Source organism: Bubalus kerabau, chromosome 10 (assembly GCF_029407905.1).
Source record: "Bubalus kerabau isolate K-KA32 ecotype Philippines breed swamp buffalo chromosome 10, PCC_UOA_SB_1v2, whole genome shotgun sequence".
NCBI lineage: Eukaryota > Metazoa > Chordata > Mammalia > Artiodactyla > Bovidae > Bubalus > Bubalus kerabau.
The window spans coordinates 48,358,146-48,382,337 of record NC_073633.1 but is presented as its reverse complement, the minus strand read 5'-3'; the positions used below and the strand labels follow the sequence as shown (position 1 = coordinate 48,382,337).

Sequence of the window (24,192 nt, the reverse complement as noted above, 5' to 3'; positions counted from 1 at the left end):
AAAAATACAATGAGGAAGATAACAGATTAAAATTAAGCAGGGAAAATAATAGAATTAAAAACAATCTCAAGTAAGTTGCCAAAATGGACAGATTCCAAGAAAAATGTAAATTATTAAATCTGACTCAAGAACAAACAAAGTTTTATTTGTTCTATAACCAATACGGAAGTTAAATCAATAGTTCAAAATCTTACTATAAGGAAGACAGCAGGTCCAGATGGTTTAATAGACTAGTTTTCCTAAACTGGATCATTCTAATCTCATACAGGCTTTCCTGGTGGCTTAGTCTGTAAAGAATCTGCCTGCAATACAGGAGACCAGGGTTCAATCGCTAAGATCTTATGGAGAAGTAAATGGCAATCAACTCCACCATTCTTGCTGGGGAAATCCCATGGACAAGAGGAACCTTGCAGGCTACAGTCCATGGGGTTGTAAGAGTTGGACACAACTTAGCGACTAAACCACCACTCTAAACCACCAATCTCATATAAATGCTTCCAGAGAATCAAAAAGAAAAGGAAAAAATTTCCCCCTCTCATTTTATAAAGTTACTATAACCTTGATACCAAAGCAGACAAGGAAAGAATAAAAAAAGAAAATTAGTTGTAAACATGTTTGGAAATACCATTAAAAGATTAGCAAATCCAGCAATGTATTAAAAAAGGTAACACAATATGCCTAGCTTGAGTTTATTCCAGGAATGCAAGATCAGTTCAACAAAGACCTTTTAATATAATTAAACATATTAAAAAATTAAAGAATAAAAGTCATATGATTATCTCAATAATTACAGAAAAGTAGTGATTATAATTCAATATCCAGTGATGATTTCTTAAAAATATTCCTTAGGAACAAAGAACACTCTTAATCTGATTAAGACAAGAAAAATACATAAAAGGCAAAGATTAAAAAGGAATGAATGATGCAATAACAACTGCAAATGATAGGTTTTTTATGTACAAATCCTAAAATATCAAAAGGCAATTTAGTTGAACTAATATGAAAGTTTAGCAAGATTGCTAGATATGAGATGAATATGTAAAGATCGATTGCATCTTATATACTATTAATAGCCATATATATATATGCTGCTGCTGCTGCTGCTGCTAAGTCACTTCAGTTGTGTCCGACTCTGTGCGACCCCATAGACGGCAGCCCACCAGGCTCCCCCATCCCTGGGATTCTCCAGGCAAGAACACTGGAGTGGGGTGCCATTTCCTTCTCCAATGCATGAAAGTGAAAAGTGAAAGTGAAGTTGCTCAGTCGTGTCCGATTCTTAGCGACCCCATGGACTGCAGCCCACCAGGCTCCTCCATCCATGGGATTTTCCAGGCAAGAGTACTGGAGTGGGATGCCATCGCCTTCTCCGATATATATCACATCAGATCAGGTCAGATCACATCAGTCGCTCAGTCATGTCCGACTCTTTGCGACCCCATGAATCGCAGCACACCAGGCCTCCCTGTCCATCACCAACTCCCGGAGTTCACTCAGACTCACGTCCATCAAGTCAGTGATGCCATCCAGCCATCTCATCCTCTGTCGTCCCCTTCTCCTCTTGCCCCCAATCCCTCCCAGCACCAGAGTCTTTTCCAATGAGTCAACTCTTCGCATGAGGTGGCCAAAGGACTGGAGTTTCAGCTTTAGCATCATTCCTTCCAAAGAAATCCCAGGGCTAATCTCCTTCAGAATGGACTGGTTGGATCTCCTGCATACACGCAATTGATACTTGAACAACACAGGTTTGAACTGTGCAAGTCTACTTTTACATGGGTTTTTTTCAATGAGTACACAGTTGGCTCTCCATACTGGGAAGTTCTGCATCCATGGATTCAACCAACTCTGAATCATGTGCTATGTTTACAATTCAGGTTGGCTGACTGTGTCTAAGCAGAACCCACAAATATGAAAGGCAGACTATGGGACTTGAGCATCTGTGGATTTTGGCTTCTGCAGAAGCTCCTGGAACCAATCCCCCACAGATACTGAGTGATGATTATAGTAGGGGAAAATTCATAATGGCAAAAAATAAAAGAATGAAACTATAAAAACAAATGACAAGCAAGCCCTTCAAGTAAAGTTTTAAAACTACTACAATACATTAAGAAACAAAAGTTAAATAAATGAAGAAATATGGCATGGATGCAAATATTTAATATAGTAAAAAAATCTTGATTCTATCAAATTAATCTACAAATTGGATGCAATTTTAATGTAAAAAATTCAAATGGAGCTTTCCAAAGAACTTGAACACCAAAAGCTAAAAATAAAGAACAAAAAATGATATCAGGCATATAAACCAAAGAGCAATATGATAGAAGTAAATCCCTCCTTATCATCTCAGTTCAGTTCAGTCACTCAGTCCTGTCCAACTCCTTGCCACCCCATGAACTGCAGCACACCAGGCCTCCCTGTCCATCACCAACTTCCGGAATTTACCCAAACTCATGTCCATCGAGTCGGTGATGCTATCTAACCATCTCATCCTCTGTCGTCCCCTTTTCCTCCTGCCCTCAATCTTTCCCAACATCAGGGTCTTTTCAAATGAGTCAGCTCTTCGCATCAGGTGGCCAAAGTATTGGAGTTTCAGCTTCAATATCAGTCCTTCCAATGAACACCCAGGACTGATCTCCTTTAGAATGGACTGGTTGGATCTCCTTGCAATCCAAGGGACTCTCAAGAGTCTTCTCCAACACCACAGTTCAAAAGCAGCAATTTTTCTGCGCTCAGCTTTCTTTACAGTCCAACTCTCACATCCATATATGACCACTGGAAAAACCATAGCCTTGACTAGACGGACCTTTGTTGACAAAGTAATGTCTCTGCTTTTTAATATGCTGTCTAGGTTGGTCATAATTTTCCTTCCAAGGAGTAAGTGTCTTTTAATTTCATGGCTGCAGTCACCATCTGTAGTGATTTTGGAGCCCAGAAAAATAAAGTCAGCCACTATTTCCACTGTTTCTCCATCTATTTGCCATGAAGGGATGGGACCAGATGCCATGATCTTGGTTTTCTGAATGTTGAGTTTTAAGTCAACTTTTTCACTCTCCTCTTTCACTTTCATCAAGAGGCTCTTTAGTTCTTCTTCACTTTCTGTCATAAGGGTGGTGTCATCTGCATATCTGAGGTTATTGACCTTTCTCCTGGCAATCTTGATTCCAGCTTGTGCTTCTTCCAGCCCAGCATTTCTCATGATGTATTCTGCACAGAAGTTAAATAAGCAGGGTGACAATATACAGCCTTGACATACTCCTTTTCCTATTTGGAACCAGGCTGTTGTTCCATATCCAGTTCTAACTGTTGTTTCCTGACCTGCATACAAATTTCTCAAGAGGCAGATCAGGTGGTCTGGTATTTCCATCTCTTTCAGAATTTTCCACAGTTTATTGTGATCCACACAGTCAAAGACTTTGGCATAGTCAATAAAGCAGAAACAGATGTTTTTCTGGAACTCTCTTGCTTTTTCGATGATTCAGCGTATGTTAGCAATTTGATCTCTGGTTCCTCTGCCTTTTCTAAATCCAGCTTGAACATCTGGAAGCTCACAGTTCACTTATTACTGAAGCCTGACTTGGAGAATTTTGAGCATTACTTTACTAGCGTGTGAGATGAGTGCAACTGTGCAGTAGTTTGAACATTCTTTGGCATTGCCTTTCTTTGGGATTGGAATGAAAACTTACCTTTTGCAGTCTTGTGGCTACTGCCGATTTTTCCAAATTTGCTGACATATAGAGTGCAGCACTTTCACAGCATCATCTTTTAGGATTTGAAATAGTTCAATTGGAATCCCATCACCTCCACTAGCTTTGTTTGTAGTGATACTTCCTAAGGTCCACTTGACTTCACATTCCAGGATGTCTGGCTCTAGGTGAGTGATCACACCATTGTGATTATCTAGGTCATGAAGATCTTTTTTGTATAGTTCTTCTGTGTATTCTTGCCACCTCTTCTTAATATCTTCTGCTTCTGTTAGGTTCATATCATTTCTGTCCTTTATTGAGCCCATCTCTGCATGAAATGTTTCCTTGGTATCTCTGATTTTCTTGAAGAGATCTCTAGTCTTTCCCATTCTATTGTTTTCCTCTAGTTCTTTGCACTGATCACCGAGGAAGGCTTTCTTATCTCTCCTTCTATTCTTTGGAATCTGAATTCAAATGGGTATATCTTTCCTTTTCTCCTTTGCTTTTCACTTCTCTTCTTTTCACAGCTATTTGTAAGGCCTCCCCAGACAGCCATTTTGCTTTTTTGCATTTCTCTTTCTTGGGGATGGTCTTGATCCCTGTCTCCTGTACAATGTCATGAACCCCAGTCCATAGTTCATCAGGCACTCTGTCTATCAGATCTAGTCCCTTAAATCTATTTCTCACTTCCATTGTATAATTATAAGGGATTTGATTTAGGTCATACTTGAGTGGTTTGGCGGTTTTTCCCACTTGTAATGTTAAATATATATGGATTACCCTCTCTAATCAAAAGACAGTGGTATAATGGATTAAAAAACATGATCCAACTCTGCATTGTCTACAAGAGATTCACTTTAAATCCAAAGATATAGATAGGTTGAAAGTGAAAGGATGGAAAAAGATATTTAGTGTTTCCCGTAAGCAAAGGAGAACAGGGGTGACTATATTAATATACAGACAAAATAGAGTTTAACTGAAAAAGTTTTAAAGAAACAAAGAAGGACAGTATCCATTAATAAAAGGTTCATTACAGTAAGAAGATATAACAATTATAAAAACATATACATCTAATACCAGGCCATCATTTTGATATATGGCAAAACCAATACAATATTGTAAATTTAAAAAATAAAATAAAATAAATATATATATGGAAAAAAAAATAAAGCTGAAAGAAAATTAAAAAAAAATATGTGAAGTGTTAAGCTGGAGATTTCAATACCCCACACTCATAATGGATTGAACAATCAGACAGAAGATAAGCAACGGAAAAGAGAATTTGAACAACACAGTAAATCAACTAGATCTAACAGACTTATAGAGAACATTCTACCAAACAACAGAATAGACATTCTTTTCAAGTACATATAGGACATTCTCTAGGATAGATCATATGTTAGACCACAAATTAAATCTTGGCAGATTTTTAAAAGATAGATATCATATAAAATATTTTCTCCAATCCACAGTAGAATGAAGTTAGAGATAAGTAACAGAAGTAAAATTAGAAAATTCACAAATCTGTGGAAATTAAGCAGCATACTTATAAACACCCAATGAATGAAAGGAGAAATAAGAGAAATTAGGAAATGAAATGCAAATAAAAACCACAATGAGATACCACCTCACACCTATCAGGATGGCTACTATTCAAAAAAACCAGAAAAGAACAAGTGTTGATGAACTGTTAATGGGAATGCGGTACAGCCATTGTGGAATATAGTATGGTAGTTCCACAAAGAAATTAAAACTATTAACTACTATATGATTCAGCAGTTCTAGTTCTAGGTATATATCTGAAGAACTGAAAGCAGGGTCACAAAGAGATATATAAACACCCATGCTCACAATAGCATTATTTACAAATGATAAAATGTGGAAGCAACACAAGTGCTTCCTAACAAATAAACGGATAATCAAAATGTGATATATATATAGCCAATGAAATCGAACTGGGGTCTCCTGCATTGCAGGCAGATTCGCTACCAGGGAAGTCCCAAATGAAACATTATTCAGTTTTAAAAAGGAAGAAAATTCTGACGTATGCTACAACATGGATAAAACTTGAGGACACTATGCTAAGTGAAATAATGCAGTCATAAAAAGATAGATACTTGATTCCACTTAAGATACTCAGAGTAGTCAACAATCATAGAGGCAGAAAGTAGAATGGTGGTTGCCAGGAGCTGGGAAGAGAAGGAATGAGGAGTTAGTATTTAATGGATACAGATGTTTGCAAGACGAAAAGAACTCTGGAGATGGATGGTGGTGGAGGTGGTATAACAACTTAGTACCACTGAACTGTACACTTGAAAATGGTTAAGATAGTAAATTTTATGTTATGTGCATTTTACCACAATTTAGAAAATGAAAAAGAGACACGCAAAAATTTAAAACCAAATAAGAGAAAACTATATAACTTTGAGATAGAGAAAGATTTCTTAAAATACAAAGAGCACAAACCATAAAGAGGAAAATATTAACTTGACTATTTTTAAATATGAAACTTGTTTACTAAAATATACCATCAAGAGAGCAAAGTCACATCACAAGGTAGCAAAGGACAAAGAAAAAGGAAAAAAAGATAACCTGACAAAAGATTGGCAAAGGGCAAACAGGTACAGAGAAGGGAATGCTATGCTATGCTATGCTGCGTCACTTCAGTCGTGTCCGACTCTGTGTGACCCCATAGACGGCAGCCCACCAGGCTCCCCCATCCCTGGGATTCTCCAGGCAAGAACACTGGAGTGGGGTGCCATTTCCTTCTCCAATGCAGGAAAGTGAAAAGTGAAAGTGAAGTCGCTCAGTTGTGTCCGACTCTTAACGACCCCATGGACTGCAGCCCACCAGCCTCCTCCACCCATGGGATTTTCCAGGCAAGAGTACTGGAGTGGGGTGCCATTGCCTTCTCCAAGAGAAGGAAATACTAATGGCTAATAAATGTATGAAAATATACTCATACCTCATTGATAATCAGAACACAGATTCAAACTATAGTGAGATATAATTCTACATCTATTATAATACCAAGTGTGGGGATTATAAGTAAACAAAATACTTTGGAAAAAAATACACTCTAAATTTCATTTATTTTAGGTTCTTAAAAATGTAAAGCTAATATATTATTTAGTGATAGATTGTTATATATGCAAATATTTACTCAAAATATACATATATATATATTAATGATATATATAAATTCCTGATATAAAATGATCAGGAAATAGGAAACACCAAATTTATGAAAGTATTTATAAGGAGATATCGCCATTAAGGAGCAGCTGACAGGTAGTGTGAAAATACTGATAAAGTTCTATTTTTTCAGCTTGGGAGGGGGGATTCACTGTTACACTTTTTAAAACTGAATATCTATGTTTCATTTTTCTTTTGTATATACAGATATTTTAATAGAATAATTTTTATGTAAAAGAGCCTCTAAATTTTAAAATATCCAACTATTTTTTTTTTTACTAAAATTTCTCACAATCTTTTTCCTGATGATCACAGGTTATACTTACAGTCTAGTCACTGGTTTCTGAAGATAAAGTCTGCAGAGTTTGAAATGGAGCAAAGATATAACCCAAGAGCTATCAAGACAAGATAAGCAGATATAAAGTATAATATGTATATTAAAAAGTATATAATATACTTTTATATATAAAAAGTAAAGTATAACTCTCTATATATAAATGTATATGAAAAAAGATATAGGGAAGGCAAATTAAGTCAGAATAATGTGGAAGGGAGAATCTGTAGGAGAAGAACATATATGATCCAATAGAAATTTTATTTCGTTTCAGGAGGAACAAGTATATAGAAAATGAGGTAAGTACACAGAGACAGTCTCATTTCAAGGGAAACAGAATACAGCCAATTGGAAAAGAAAGATCTGGAAATTATTATAATCAAGATTTTTTTTAACCTTTCCTTAAATAACAAAAACCTAAAAATTAATTTTCAACAAATAGACATTTCCTATACTTAGTGTGTGGAGAAGGAAATGGCAACCCACTCCAGTATTCTTGCCTAGAGAATCCCATGGACAGAGGAGCCTGGCAGGCTGCAGTTCATGAGGTCACAAGAGGTGGACACAACTTTGCCACTAAACCACCACCAACATACTTAATGTGAGGCTGAGTTTATTTAAAGAGGCAGGAAAAGCTGACACTAGCTGACACTTTATTGCAAATATTCTTCTTCTAAAGTAATATTGCACTGACAGTTTGTTAAATACAGAAAACTCAAATTTCCATGTGGCATCTCAAGTTTTTAAGCAGCTGTAATTAACAAAAACAAATAAACAACGAATACACTTCTGTTTTGTTTCTGAGAGTACATAAACTCTAAACCCAACCCGAAAGGCTGCTTTCTGGGCTACTGTTTCTGATATTCATCTGTCTCCTTTATCTTCCACACTAGCATATGCTTTGCCTTCTTTTCTAGTTCAGGGAGATCAAGTTTATAGAGCATTGATTTCTTATACTAGCTTAAGCCTACACAGGTTTGTTGTGGCACCTGCTGGCTTTCTATTTTAATTCCTTGTCTTTATCACACGGACCAGGTAAACAAACAACCGTAAATTTAAATCCTAGATCTGTAACATAAATTATCAAACCTCTGGTAAGTTATGCTCTCTGAATCTCAGATTCCTTATATATCAAGATAAGGATAATAATGCCTATGTTTTACGAACTGACTTTTAAATGCTTAAATTTATACAACCTTTTAGTTCAGTATAGATTCAGGTACAGGTGGTGGGATTCTCAGTTTTGGAAGCACAGACTTGCTTCCCTTATACGTATGGGTATGATTCTCAACCACCACCCAATTCTGGGTGTCAGCAGAGATGCGTTTCTGTTTTCTAGCCTCCATGACCCTTATAAAGACCTAACAGGTCTCTGATCACTCAGACAAAAATAGTATCTGTTACTGGTTCAACAGGGTCCTTATCTGATTTTTAGGTCCCTTGTACACATTTTGCAAGTATCGCTCTTATACTTTTTTTGGAAATCCTGTATTTTCCAATTCTGGATAGTTGACCTTTCCCCTCTGCCCCACGATTTCTAATTTGTCTGAAAAATATTACTTAGCTAGATGATAAGATCAGTTTACTGTCTTCTTTTCTAAACTATCACCTGTGTTTTTTTCTCATTGGAGACCTCTGCCTTCTATGAGGGCCTGTCTTCTCTATTGCCTTCACACCACGCCCCATTATATACAAAAACATTCCAAAGCATTATGATATAGAATATATAAGACAACTCTAGGTTTTAATCTCAGTTTTTAAACATACTAAATATTATATCACTTTCACCAAGTTATTTAACCTACCTAAGACTCAGCTTTTTAATCTGTAAACAGGGACTATATCTTGACAACTTAAGAGGCTAAAGATCAAATACAATGTTGCAGATGAATGTGTCTTGAAAACTACAAATCTATACAATATTGTATAGAAATGGCAGAAAATATTATCCATTCAGCAAAATACTGGTAATGACAAAGGATCCGAAGTCAAACTGCCAGAGTTGGAGTCCTAGCTCTATTATTTGCCTTTTAATATGTAAATGAGGACTATAATACCTACTTCACATATTAGCTCAAAGATGTTAGTTATTATTATTATTATTAAATGCCTATTATGTTAGGCATTGTACTAGATGCGGGTGATAAAATGGAATCAAGGCAGACATGGCCAACATATTTGCCAAAAACTTACATCTCTTACTCCATATGCTACATTTTCTAAGTCATGTCATGTACACTTTACAGCAAAGAAATATCTGAGTAGTAAAGCATTTCCACATAAGAAAGATAAGAGTCCACAGTTTCACTATCTCTTTTTATGAAATTTCCGGTGAATACATAGTGACTGTGCTATTTCTTTTTTTAATTCATCACTTGACTCAAAACTCTTCAGATGACTTCTGGATAAACTATCTGGAATATGTTTCAATCAAATGTAAATAGGACAGTGTTTCTCAAAGTTAATATCCAAAGATGATCTGCTTCTCAATAACCTAAAATGCTAATTAAAAGGCAGATTCCTAGACCTTATTTCAGACACAGATTCAAAAGCTCTGGCTGGAAGATGTGGGAATCTGCATTTCTAATAAGTTCCCAATGTGATTTTTATGCAAATCCCATTTGAGAACCACATTCCTATGAAAGAAAAAAACACTATGTGAGAAATTTGTAACCAAAGGAAACACAGAAAAATTATGATCCAAAGCTTCTTGAAGAAGAAAAATTTTAGTCATCAGAATAAATTTTCACATGCCTGTCTCTTAATAGGGTTGAGTTAAGAGTGTACAGAGATTAAAGCCAAAATTGACTTGAACATACACACCTTAACTGTGAGTGTTCAAAAAATTCCTATTTTAGAGACCAAGGGAAAGGGAGGAGAAGGAGTATTCTGAAAAAGTTTACCCATATTTCAGAAGAAACAAACAAAAGCTGCCATTGCAACAGTCATGGCTACTAAAACTGGGATTTGGTGATATCAGATATCAGAAAATGGAACTGCTTTCTCTTAAACTCAGGCAACTAAAGACAGATACCCCTGCTCCAGCCCCCCACATCTACCGTAAACCTCTGATAATCCCTAAATGTAGACTTCGCTTATTTGGGAGTTAAATTGGTCCTGTGACCAATCAGAGGCAAGAGAAAATAGGATCTTTTGATGAAAGATATACAATTTTCATAAAAGGTAACCAAAATAACTAATTAAAATGTAAATTTATACCTCACAATCTGATGGACAGTTATAGAAGAGCTGTCAGAGACACTGAAGAAAGTCAATGAAAGAGCTCTGAACTCCTAGTCGATGTTAACTTTCCCAATAACAATTCAAAGCTAATGAACAAACACTATTCCTCTATCCACTATGCCACAGTGGTCTGAAGTCTGCTCTGGTGCTGATAATAAAATGCCCGAAGATGGCAGTGAGTTTGGCACTGTGACTGGAATTAGTCGGGAGCCCAAAGAGGAAAAAGCCCAACCTGCCCACACTACGGAGTCTGGAGCAGCAGAGCGGGCGGGGCTGCGATTTCTCCTGAATCACTGCACTCTCTCTTCTCCGCCTGCGTGAGCGCCGCCCACCCACTCGCGGCAGCGTGAACCCCCTGGGCCTAGTCTCTCCTTCCCCCTCCCCTCGGCCTGGTGCTGAATCATGAGCCCGATATCTCCAAAAGGTAAAACCTAAGAACAATGCCACCCTTAGCGCTGGCCTGAATGGGGCACCAGGTTGGGGTGGGGCAAAAGGCTGGAAACCACAACTTTGACCCCCTTTCTCCCAAATTCCCTACACAACCCCCGGATTAAAAGGAGTGCTGCGGTGCTATGGGATTCCCAAGCGGCGCCCCTTCTCCCGCGCGTTGCTCGTGTCTGAAACGCCCGGACCTAGTCCCGGCGCGCTCCGCTTCATTGTTCCAAAGCTGCCCGCCTGCCAGGAGTCCAAGCCCTGCGAGGCCAGCGAGTTCGCAGCTCATGGGGAAGGGGTGGGGGCTCTCCACTCCACGCCCCTCACCACAGTCCCCTGCCTGGCCTCACCCCTTCCTGCCAACCTCCTTTAGCTAAAGTCAAACCATCGAGTCCCCTGAGGCGACCGGGTGGGTGCTGTCCAAATGCTGGGAGGAGGATGGGGGATGGGGGTGGGGGAAAGGCCGGCGTCTGCGGCCTGCATGTAGCTGCAGCCTTCGCCCCTTCGCCCCTCAGTGAGAGAGATGCTGCTTCCATGGGTACCGCTTGGCCACGGTTCCTCCCGCCCAACAGGGAGCCGCTCGGCTGTGGCCATCTCCCAGCCCTAGACGCTGGCGCGGAGCAGCCCTCAGCCCTCCTCATTTCCAGAAGCCGAAAGCGGAGGGCCAGTCCCTGTGCGGGCTGCAGAAGTCACCATATGCTACTCACCCCAACTGTTTCTGTCCCTGCGGTTCTTGGCCATGGTGGTCCGGGGACTGGTGGCGGTGAGGCGCTGTCAGTGCTTTCGCTCCTCTCCCGGCTGCAGGTTGCTGGCGGTGGGAGGCTCTGTGCCCTCGCTGGGCGCAGTTCCCTCAGACTCTGAGGATGTTGCTGTGGCGCTGGTGGGAAGGAGTGGGGAGGAAAAGGGAGGAGAAAGCGGATGAACCAAGCTCAGCATCACAAGCCGGAGTTCACACAAAAACCAGCGTCACACCCTCCCTACCTTGGCCCACCCCCAGAGCCTGAAGACAGTGACAGATGATGTACTGCAACATTTTCGATGGAAAACACATACAAATAAACAGCACCCCCTTACACACTCTCAAAAAACTTAACAGCATTATACAGTCAGAACTACACAGACCAAGAAACTGCATGATTCTGCATGTTCAAAAACCTGTTTCCTCCACCAGTTACATATGAGTAGAAATATGCTGGCAACATTTACAGAGCCGAAAAATTAAAATAATCTGCATTTATCTATCAGGCACCATTTCCTCCCTAATTTAAAAGCAAGGTCATGATACTAAATAGGGTATCATGCATTTTTGTACCTGTATACTGAACAGGCCTGTCTTTTAAAATTGGGATAGCATACTTAGATTAATAAGATCAAGACTTGGAGAAGGAAATGGAAACCCACTCCAGTATTCTTGCCTGGAAAATCCCATGGACAGAGGAGCCTGGCAGGCTACAGTCCATGGAGTCAACAGGAGTTGGACATGACTTAGTGACTAAACCACCATGTTAAAACCTCTCAAGTTGGACTTCCCTGGCAGTCTAGTGGTTAAGACCCATGCCTCCAATGCAGGGAGTACAGGTTCGATCCTTGGTTAGGGAACAAAGGTCCCACATGCTGCACAGTGCAGCCAAAAACAAACAAACAAAAAAACAAACAAACAAAAAAGATCAAGACAAATATAAGTTGGAGATTTATCATAATCTGTAACTAACTCCATGTATAATGGGCAAAATTTCCACTCGTTTTACAGAGCTATCATATGGAGTTACATTAACAAATATTCTAAGTCATACATCATATTATGAAAGAGCTTTGGCAATAAAGTTGCAAACAATTTTGAATAGAAAGTAAAAGGCAATAAATATTTTAATAAATATTCTCAATCACTCTATTTTCACGAGTTCCTTCCTCTTTACCTATCAATTTCATTTTCAGCATCCTAGAAACACTGTTCCTTCATGCTACCTGACCCTCAAGATACTGTCATCCCATTCCTCACCTCCTCACTCACTTTTCTCCTGAATCTGGCTGTTGACTATACTCTACACAGATCAGTTCTGCGTGGGAGATTACTGCTAGCTTTGTAATTATCAGATCCTAGATCTCTGTTTATTCCCTCATTATAAGCAATTCTTCACTGAGTTCCCTCAATGTAATTTACTATATGATGGTTTCAGACAGGATCTCCATTTATGCTGCTGCTGCTGCTGCTGCGAAGTCACTTCAGTCATGTCTGACTCTGTGCGACCCCATAGACGGCAGCCCACCAGGCTCCCCTGTCCCTGGGATTCTCCAGGCAAGAACACTGGAGTGGGTTGCCATTTCCTTCTCCAATGCATGAAAGTGAAAAGTGAAAGTGAAGTTGCTCAGTCATGTCCGACTCTTCGCGACCCCATGGACTGCAGCCTACCAGGCTCCTCCGTCCATGGGATTTTCCAGGCAAGAGTACTGGAGAGGGGTGCCATCGCCTTCTCCGCCATTGATGCTATTGATTCCCAAATCTATTCATCTAGTCTTAAGCTTTCTTGAGGAAAGAAAATCATCATTCCAAGGCTGAGTCTGTAATTGCCTAAGGCCATCTTCACTTTGTTTTCCTACTGACACTTCAAAATCAATATGTCAAAAACCAAACTCTCTCACTCACCATTGCCAAATCTTGTGCAATCCTATTTCAGTTAATTGTTCTATGACCTCAGAACACTGTAAACCAAGTTTGAGCGAGTGAAGTCGCTCAGTCGTGTCCGACTCTTTACGATTCCATGGACTGTAGCCTACAAGGCTCCTCTGTCCATGGAATTTTCCAGGCAAGAGTACTGGAGTGGGTTGCCATTTCCTTCTCCAGGGGATCTTTCTGACTCCGGGATCAAACCTGGGTCTCCCACATTGCAGGCAGACGCTTTACCATCTGAGCCAAAGGGGACTGTCTTCAATAGAGTTGCATTCCATAAACACTAATGAGCCAATATAGGATGATAGAAATTATCTCACTCCGTACCTACAAACCAAATGCACTGAACAAAAACAAGAATGTTCTGCTTTTCTTATATTTCTTTATTATAATTCTCAGCTCACATTCCAGCCTGATAATCCCTTTCAGGTGAATCCCATTAGAAAGGAGTACAGTAGGGACTTCCCTGGTGGTCCAGTGGCTATGACTCTGCACTCCCAATGCAGGGGGCCTGGGTTCCATCCCTGGTCAGGGAACTGGATCCCATATGCCACAACTGAAAGATCCCAAGTGCTGCAACTGAGACTCAGTGCAGCCAAATATATAAGTATTTTTAAAAAACCAAAACAACAAAAGAATACAGTAGATTCTACCCACCAAAGTTATATATACAATTCAACATCTATTCCTAATTGAAGAAGGGATTTATTTTTTTAAAAAACCATTTTCTCCTGTTGTTAATAAGTAATCTGTGAGATAATACTTAAGACTGTGTGAATGTCTTGGCCAAGAACTTTGTATTCAACGGTTTTTAGCATCCACTGACATCCCTGCCTGAATCAACTTCAGATTAAAATCTTTTTAATACCTTTTCTTCTATACTTTACATTTAATAGCTGGCATTTCCTCTCCCATCTTTGTTTGTTAAGTACCACTATCCACTTCACGAATTCATGTAATCTAAAGAAAAACTTTATTGTATTATTTACCATCATTATTCTTTGTAATGCTCAAATTGCCCTAAATTTGACCAATGGTAGCCCCTTCAAGTTAACACCTGTGTCCTTGTGACATGTCCTATTTGTCTTTCATCATTTCCCTTGTTTTATGGCACAAGAAAATGTTTCAAGTTTCCCTGGTATTTTTCCTGCCTCAGAACTAGTTCCGCCAAGAAACTCAGGCTGCTTTTAATGAGAAAAGGAATTTAGAAACCAAGATCTGAGTGCTAGCTGTGTTCACTGCTAGCTGGAATTTCACTGTTTCTAAACTCTTTCAGTGGACATTGTTAGAACATGTTTATTTTTCAAAACTGTTAAGTTTAATCTACTCTAAAGAAATACCAACAGTATGAAAATACATACAGAATAATTTATTGAAGCATTTTTTGTTATTGTAATACATTGGAAATAAGCTAAATGCCCATATATAGGAGAATATGAGTGACAGTCCTCAGTCATTTCTGACTCTTTGCGACCCCATGGACTGTAGCATGCCAGGCTCCTTTGTCCATGGAGTTCTCTACCCAAGAATTCTGGAGTGGGTTGCAATTTCCTTCACAGAACGGAAAACTATGCAGCTATAGGAAAGAATTTTAGAAAAGGTAGAGGAACCAGAGATCAAACTGCCAACATCTGCTGGATCATCGAAAAAGCAAGAAAGTTCCAGAAAAAAACCTACATTTGCTTTATTGACTAAAGCCTTTGACTGAGTGGATCACAACACAAGGTGGGAAATTCTTAAAGAGATGGGAATACCAAACCACCTCACCTACCTCCTGGGAAATCTGTATGCAGGTCAAGAAGCAACAGTTAGAAGTGGACATGGAACAACAGACTGGTTCCAAATCAGGACAGGAATATGTCCCGATGACAACTGGGACAAATATATTGTCATCCCGCTTATTTAACTTATATGCAGAGTACATCATGCGAAAAGGCAGGCTGGATGAAGCATAATCTGGAATCAAGATTGCCAGGAGAAATATCAATAACCTCAGATATACAGATGACACCACTCTTACGGCAGAAAGTGAAGAACTAAAGAGCCTCTTGATTAAAGTGAAAGAGGAGAGTGAAAAAGTTGGCTTAGAACTCAACATTCAGAAAACTAAGATCACGGCATCCAGTCCCATCACTTCATGGGAAATAGATGGGAAACAGTGGAAACAGTGGCTGACTTTATTTTTCTGGGCTCCAAAATCACTGCAGATGGTGATTGCAGCCATGAAATTAAAAGACGCTTACTCCTTGGAAGGAAAGTTATGACCAACCTAGACAGCATATTAAAAAAGCAGACATTACTTTGCCAACAAAGGTCTGTCTAGTCAAGGCTATAATTTTTCAAGTGGTCATGTATGGATGTGAGAGTTGGACTATAAAGAAAGCTAAGTGCCAAAGAATTGATGCTTTTGAACTGTGGTGTTGGAGAAGACTCTTGAGAGTCCCTTGGACTGCAAGGAGATCCAACCAGTCCATTCTAAAGGAGATCAGTCTAGGTGTTATTGGAAGGACTGATGATGAAACTCAAACTCCAATACTTTGGCCACCTCATGTGAAGAGCTGACTCATTGGAAAAGACCCTGATGCTGGGAGGGATTGGGGGCAGGAGGAAAAGGGGACGACAGAGGATGAGATCATTGGATGGCATCACCGACTCAATGGACATGAGTTTGGGTGGACTCCGGGAGTTGGTGACAGACAGGGAGGCCTGGCGTGCTGTGGTTCATGGGGTTGCAGAGTCGGACACGACTGAGCGACTGAACTGAACTGATAGCAAAGAATACTGGGGCTTCCCTAGTGTTCCAGTGGTTAGGAATTCATCTGCCAAAGCAGAGGACACAGGTTTAATCCCTGGTCCAGGGAGATCCCACAAGCCTTGGAGCAGTTAGGCCCCAGCACCATAACTCCTGAGCCCATGAGCTGCAACTACTGAAGCCCTCGAGCCTAGAGCCCATGCTCCACAACAAGAGAAGCCACTGAAATGAGAAGCCTGTGCATCACAATGAGAGAGTAGCCCCTGCATGCTGCTATTAGACAAAAGCCCAGGCACAGCAACAAAGACCCAGTACATCCAAAAATAAATAAATCTTAAATAAAATCACAGATCTTTATGAATTGATACATATTGATTTCCAGAATACTACGTTATTAAATGGAAAAAAAAAACAAAGCACAAATATTCTACCTACCATATAAGAAAGAAAAGGATATTAAAAAAATATATCTGCTCATCTGTGCAAAAGAAATACAGGGCAAACCAGAAACCAGTGAGATCAGTTATCTACAGCAGACAGGTGGGAATAGGATGGAAGCAATGGGAGAATGGGAATAGGGTGGAAAGGATTAGGAGGGCTGATACTTCTCTAAGTGTAACCTTTTTATGTAGCCCACACTGTTAGAACCATGGTAATGGTTCACATTCTCCAAAATAAATAAGTAACTAAAATCAATCAGGATATGGGCAGAGGAGTGGAAGGAACTCAAAGTGGAATTACAAATAGTTAAAAACAAAAAAAGTGAACCTAACCATATTACAGGTGAATAACGTAACTACACTGACGCATTTTCTAAACCCAAGGAGCTATAGAAAATAGTATTTTGATGGCATGCTACAAGACTGAAGACAAAAACTGTACACAAGCATTGTTCTTTAGTTCATAATTCATTTTTCTTCTAGGACATACGTAGGTTAGCAATTCTGAAATTATTTGTGTATGCTCTAGAATTGAGTCAATACGTGGTACATAATCAGAGCCAGATTTCTTGCTTTTGGAGATGAAGTTATAATTAGGAAAGGAGAAGGATAGAATGAACCCTATGGTGTTGAATTGGAATCTGAGGTATCAGTATGATACAGTAAAAATACAAATAACACAATTTTTTAAAAATGGGCAGAGGATCTAAATAGACATTTCTTCATAGAGGACATACAAATGGCCAAGAAACACATGAAAAGACGATTTAACATTTTTAGTCACTAGGGAAATGCAGATCAAAATTTAAACAACTACAATGAGACATCACTTCAGACTGACCAGGATGACAGTAATCAGAAAGAAAGACAATAAAAAGTGTTGGTGAAACTGAAACTGCTGGTTGGGAATATAGCCACTTTGGAAAACAGTCTGGCAAAATTTAGAGTTACCATATGACCCAGCAATTCCACTCTTAGATATATGCCCCCCCAACAAATCAAAGTTATCAGTTCAGTCGCTCAGTCGTATCTGACTCTTTGCGACCCCATGAATCGCAGCACGCCAGGCCTCCCTGTCCATCACCAACTCCCAGAGTGCACTCAAACTCATGTCCATTGAGTCGGTGATGCCTTCCTACCAACCATCTCATCCTCTGTCGTCCCCTTCTCCTCCTGCCCCCAATCCCTCCAAGCATCAGAGTCTCTTCCAATGAGTCAACTCTTCACATGAGGTGGCCAAAGTACTGGAGTTTCAGCTTCAACATCAGTCCTTCCAATGAACACCCAGGACTGATCTCCTTTAGGATGGACTGGTTGGATCTCCTTGCAGTCCAAGGGACTCTCAAGAGTCTTCTCCAACACCACAGTTCAAAAGCATCAATTCTTCGGTGCTCAGCTTTCTTCACAGTCCAACTCTCACATCCACACATGACCACTGGAAAAACCATAGCCTTGACTAGATGGACCTCTGTTGGCAAAGTAATGTCTCTGCTTTTGAATATGCTATCTAGGTTGGTCATAACTTTCCTTCCAAGGAGTAAGTGTCTTTTAATTTCATGGCTGCAATCACCATCTGCAGTGATTTTGGAGCCCCCCAAAATAAAGTCAGCCACTGTTTCCCCATCTATTTACCATGAAGTGATGGGATCAGAGGCCATGATCTTAGTTTTCTTCAGTGGCCACAGGACTGGAAAAGGTCAGTTTTTCATTCCAATCCCAAAGAAATGAAAGTATATGTTCATGCAAAAACTTGCACAGGAATGTTCTAAGAGCATTGCTTTTAGTAGCCAAAAGGTAGAATCAACCTAAATGCCAGTAACTATCAATGGATAACCAAATGTGGTATATCCATACAATGGAATATTATTTAGCCAAAAAAAGCTTCCTATTTAATGGAACTGTGACTGGGTTACCTGGGGAAAGTATCTGTCCCTTGGACACTAGGGCCTTCAGATCCATCACACCCAATGTTTTAGAGTTCAAGTTGTATAGACAAAAATTCTTCAACTGAATTATTAGGAATAATAATAATTCCTAATACTTACTTACTTCTATCCCTTGGTTCCTCAGTTCAGTTCAGTCACTCGATTGTGTCTGACTCTGTGACCCCATGGACTGCAGCACACCAGGCTTCCTTGTCCATCATCACCTCCTGGAGCTTACTCAAACTCATGTCCATTGAGTTTCCATGTCTCTGGTTCCTAGGCCTGTGCATTCTGAATATGGGGTAGATGGCAATATGTATTGGATACTGACTTAAATCCTGTATCATATCCTCATAAGGGTTATCTCTCAGCCAACTGATCCTTCAGCATGACTTTCCTCTGTGGTATCATACTAACTGCTTCTAAGTGATGGGTCTGAGGTAAGATCAGTTCACTTCATGGGCATGACTCCATTACCATACTTCCCATGAGTTTCCTGCCCAAATTTAATGTTGTTTGTGATACATGGTGATGAAATAGTCCATGAATTGTGGTACTAGTAGAAGTTTCCCAAGCAGGGACGGTAAGCCTGTATCTGGACTATGTACACATATGACTATAGGTACTGGGTGTTATCTGATGACTCACAAATTGAACAGGGGCAGAATTCCATTGTCAAATGGAAAGGTATATACTGGGGTGGCCTGAGCTGGTCTGGAAGGCTCAAATAAAGTACATAGACTAACTTTCATTGTACCTGCTCCTACTTCTTTGCCACCTTTTTTTTGAACCATATCTTTGGGTTCAAAAAATATAACACCCAGTACCTAAAGGGTCGGTAAGCCTGTATCTGGACTATGTATGTATATACTATAGGTATGTACATACATACATAGCTACCCCATGAGGACAAATTGCTCATTCCTCCATAATCAAAAGGATGTGGTTTAATTAAACTGCCACCAGGTGACTGACTGGTCTGTCTAGGGAATAGTACCTTACTAAGGGTCACTGAGGGGCTTCCCTGATAGCTCAGCTGGTAAAGAATCCGCCTGCAATGCAGGAAACCCCAGTTGGATTCCTGGGTCAGAAAGATCCCCTGGAGAAGGGATAGGCTACCCACTCCAGTATCCTTGGGCTTTCCTCATGGCTCGGATGGTCAAGAATCCACCTACAATGTGGGAGACCTGGGTTCAATCCCTGGGTTGGGAAGATCCCCTGGAGAAGGGCATGGCAACCCACTCAGTATTCTTGCCTGGAGAATCCCCATGAACTGTAGCCCGCCAGGCTCCTCTGTCGATGGGGCTGCAAAGAGTCAGACATGACTGAATGACTATGCACAGCACAGCAAGGGTCACTGCAAAGGCAAGTGACTCTGCTATAAGCAAGTTAAATACTGCATAGTGGCAGTAACCTTATTACCCTTGGCAAGTGGAAGTCCATGCCACTGAATTCCCTTTAGCCTCCACTCCTATTGCCACATGGCCCCACTGAACTAGGGTGACTGGGCAGAGGCTGACTGACATTCATAGGACAGATTATCTTTTATATCTGATTATTGGGATGGACGCCCTCTTGTGGGCAGTCAAATGGTTCACAAGATATTTTCACACTATGAACCAATTTTGATATTCCATTCATAATGTATCTCCCACTGACTTCCTTATTTCTGATCTCTCCAAGTTACTGCCAACTTATTAATTACTCTGCATAAATGAGTACAGAGCCATACCTCAGGCTATCTTTCATTCCTAACACAGAGGACAACCAGATGTTCTTTCCCCCACCCCACCCCCAGATGTTCTAATCAAAACTGTGCCCTCTGGAAAAATTTCTCTTCATCTCTGTTTTTCTGGAGAAGGCAATGGCACTTCACTCCAGTACTCTTGCCTGGAGAATCCCAGGGACAGGGGAGCCTGGTGGGCTGCCATCTATGGGGTCGCACAGAGTTGGACACGACTGAAGTGACTTAGCAGCAGCAGCAGCAGCAGCTATCAATTCTCATATAAACTTAAAAACCAGCCTGGGGATCAAGGTTACACATCAGATAATCAAACTAGATTTTTTAAAAAAGATGTGCACTGGGTTCCTCAACTCTTTTTAAAACTCCCATCATAATGACCAGATACTGATTCTGAAAGAGATACATGTTCTACTGCTCTCTAGAACAAAAGGGAATTCTCCTATACTTTGAAAACACAGTTTTGGCCTCAACAGACAACTGAACCTCATTAGTAACAGAAAGAATAGTTTAATTATTTGAAAATACGAATCATGACGGTGGCCAATGTCTTCCAATATTTAATTGATTTACAGTTAATGAACCTATAAAGCTCAACTACATCAAGTTACATTTTGCAACTAGCTTATGTTGGAAGATTCATCAGATTACAATGCTTAAGTCTATATGTTCCATATTAAATTACTGTCCTTATGCTTTTTTTGTCACACTTGAGGATTTTACTTAACCATTATTTCTTGGTTAGCAAATTGTGAAACTTACCTAGGTAGAAGTTAAAAAATTTTATGTCCCCTGATTTTTTTTTTTCCTCTATATTTTGGCTGCGCTGTGCAGCATGCAGGAACTTAGTTCGCTGACCAGTAATCTAACCTGTGCCTCCTGCAATGGAAGTGTGATGTCTTAACCTAGCCAGGGAAGTCCCTATGTCCCCCAATTTAAAAAATTCATCCTTGGCTAAAATTGAAACCAGAGGCCAAAGATTATAATTAGCATTTTACTAAAAAACTCTGAAAGAAGGGAAAAACACTAAAAAGCATAGGGCAAACCATATAAGGTAGGTAACAGTAAAACATGGAAGATATTTACATGTCAGATATTAAGACCCAAAGAATACATGACAATCATATCAAGTTATATTTATTCTTATTCAATACCCTGGCATTGTAAAAACTGGTGGTCTGTAAGAAACTCTTGTGTAAGCTAAATCTTTTTATTGTTATGTAACCTTCCATTTTGAAACCATGTGCTTAATTGTTTAGGATGTAAAATTAAATTTATGCACTATATGTTTATTTTATGGAAATTTAATGTGAATTTCTTTACTAACCATGTAATATTTAACACACAAGCTATGACTTCACTGACCTTGATAAAATTAACTAGTATTTAAAAATTTTTAAATTCTCTTGTAGTATAAAGCAGATGTTTTTTCCTTGGAACGGTTGTGTTATGAGTAAAATAATGATTATGGCAGACATTTCTGAATCACCACATAGAACCTTGACTTTTTCCATACTATCCAGCTCTGGGTTGATGGTCAAAGCATATGTCATTGCCATTACTGGCAACATAAAGTATCTGCACTCCAGGATCTTGGTGAAGCCTATGACCTCAAACTTTTTATTGCCTAATTCATATCAAACACTGTGTTTCAAGAATAACATGCCTAAAAGATTGTCAGAAAGATATTTGTTTCAAACAGGGAATTCAGAGTTTCCACTTTAGGAAGGCCCATGAGATAAGTTTTCTTAAACTCTTAGTAACAGGAAAAGATGCACCTCTCTCTCGATCAACTGGTTTACTGTGATCTCAAAAACACTATAAAACTTTCTGCTTCAGCCAATTTGCTGTATTGTTCTGGTATCCCATTTTTCCTTTAACATCATACCTATTTCCTCATTTTTATCTTATGTTATAGTATGCATTTTCTGTATTCTGCCTCAAATTCTCTGAGGAGTAATGCAAGTATTAAATTATAGACTAGAAAAAGGATTAATGCTTATAGGGTCAAAGGAGAAAATAAGAATCTACGACAGTAAATAAGTACTAGGATGCCAATAGAACATTTGAAAAGATTTTAAGTTATTGAAGCCAAAAGTATTTGCCCACCAAAACAAGTGCCAAGAAGCTTTGAAAGAAGGAACTGTTCTTCAACAATTTTTTCAATTCAGCAAACACATAGGCTTTGTCCATAGAACATATAAGTCTGAGCTTATGTTCCCTAAATAAGTGCCCTTTGTGCAGAGAGCACAAGAAAATACATATCTTCCCTGTCCTGTTAAGGTGTGAATTTAATTTCTACATTATGCAATTGATTACAATGGCCAACAACAAGGGGAAACTGCCACGAATGGAATTGAATTGGATATTCAAAGCCACAAGGCAACATCTACAACTTGCTCTTTTGTGATTTTTCAGTCACTAAATGCATCAGCCAAGTGTTAAACTGGCTTTTTTGTTCAAACCTTCACGGGGCTCTAGAAATAACTTTGCCAGTATACAAACTGGTAAGGTTATTTCTACCTTCAGAACAAGACTAGAACTGAAACCGCAAAACAGCCTGTGAAATATCAGCCAAATTACTTCCCTAAACTCCTGTTCCATATTTTGTACATTGTGAAGTATTTTTAAACCTTTTATATTTTGATAACCCTCTTTATAATCCTGTAAGATGCTTTATAAACACTTTCTTGGGTGTCAGATGCAAAACGCTATCTTCAAGCTGCAGATAGGGAGACATTGCCAAATACGATGTCTTTCTTGTCCTGGGTCACATACTGAGGAAGTGGTAGAACCAGAACCAGGTTGTGGTCCCTAATTCTGTCTCAGCTTCTGCAAAGCTCCTGACTCAAATAAAGGAGCAATATCCGCATTGAGACACCGCGTGTGCCCAACTGGGATACTGGCACTGAGACTTCCTAAGAATTCAGACTTTCAGAAATGTCTTGGGAAAACTCATAGAAGACAGGTTGCACAGGTGTGTAGGGAAGCCTCAAACTGGTACCACTGGGAATGATCTGCAGAACAGGACGGTGCAGTAGGGTGTGCCGCGATTTAGTTAACCTGGCACTTCCCCACCTCCTTCCCTGGCGCCCCACTGCCAGCTGACTCCTGGCCCAGTGCCCTCAACGTACCTTCTCTGAACTGGGCGGGGGCCGCGTTCCCGTCTGCCTCGTGCCCACCCTTCTCCCGCCACCCGTCACTCTCTAAGTTTACCTGACAAAGCAGGGGGCGGTTTAGCCGAATCGCGTCCGCCCACAAATGCACCGGGGGCGTCCCTAACACCCGCGGGTGGGGAGAAGAGCCTGGGCCCGGTGGGACGCGCCGGGCGAGGGGGCGCGGCGGCCCGGCCGGGAGAGTGTCGTGTCCCGAGCAGGCCTCAGGGCGGCACTCTGGCCCCGCGGCCGGCGCGCTCGGGCGGGCCTCTGGGCGCCCGACCCACGCTGGCCGGGAACGTGTCTCCCGGTGACGCAGCCCCGGGTGGGGAACGTGGTGCGGCGGCGGCGGCGACGGTACGCGCCTCAGCCGCCCGCGAGAGGACGTGCGGTGCAGCGGGGAGAGACGGCGGTGGCGGCGGGGGACCTGGAGCAGCCGGCGGGAGCCGGGAAGCAGCACGCAGGCGCGGGCGAGGAAGTAGGTCCCGGGCGCGGCGCTCAACAAAGAGCGGGGCCGCCCCCCTGAGGTATCCTGCCGATCCCGAGCGCCGGCGGGCGGGCAGACCCGGTTCGGCAGTTCGCGGGCGGCCTGGGAGGGGGAAGGGCCGCGGCCGGAACGCGGCGGCG

The 24,192-nt window shown here is 40.6% G+C and overlaps 2 protein-coding genes across 2 annotated transcripts in view; one reads left to right on the top strand and one right to left on the bottom strand.

The window, feature by feature from the left end:
• ATL1 (atlastin GTPase 1) overlaps positions 1-23,777 on the bottom strand; it is an 87,487-nt gene extending 63,710 nt beyond the window's left edge. Inside the window, exons 1-2 of the mRNA XM_055537594.1 lie at positions 23,627-23,777; positions 11,592-11,761 (exon numbers count right to left, since the gene is read on the bottom strand). Coding sequence (XP_055393569.1) covers positions 11,592-11,625 — 34 coding nt within the window. The 5' untranslated portion in view covers positions 11,626-11,761; positions 23,627-23,777. The remainder of the gene's footprint in view (positions 1-11,591; positions 11,762-23,626) is intronic.
• Positions 23,778-23,962: 185 nt separating this feature from the next.
• Positions 23,963-24,192, top strand: part of MAP4K5 (mitogen-activated protein kinase kinase kinase kinase 5) — a 122,764-nt gene continuing 122,534 nt past the window's right edge. The window contains exon 1 of the mRNA XM_055537596.1: positions 23,963-24,092. The gene's annotated coding sequence lies outside the window, so the exon portion shown is untranslated. The remainder of the gene's footprint in view (positions 24,093-24,192) is intronic.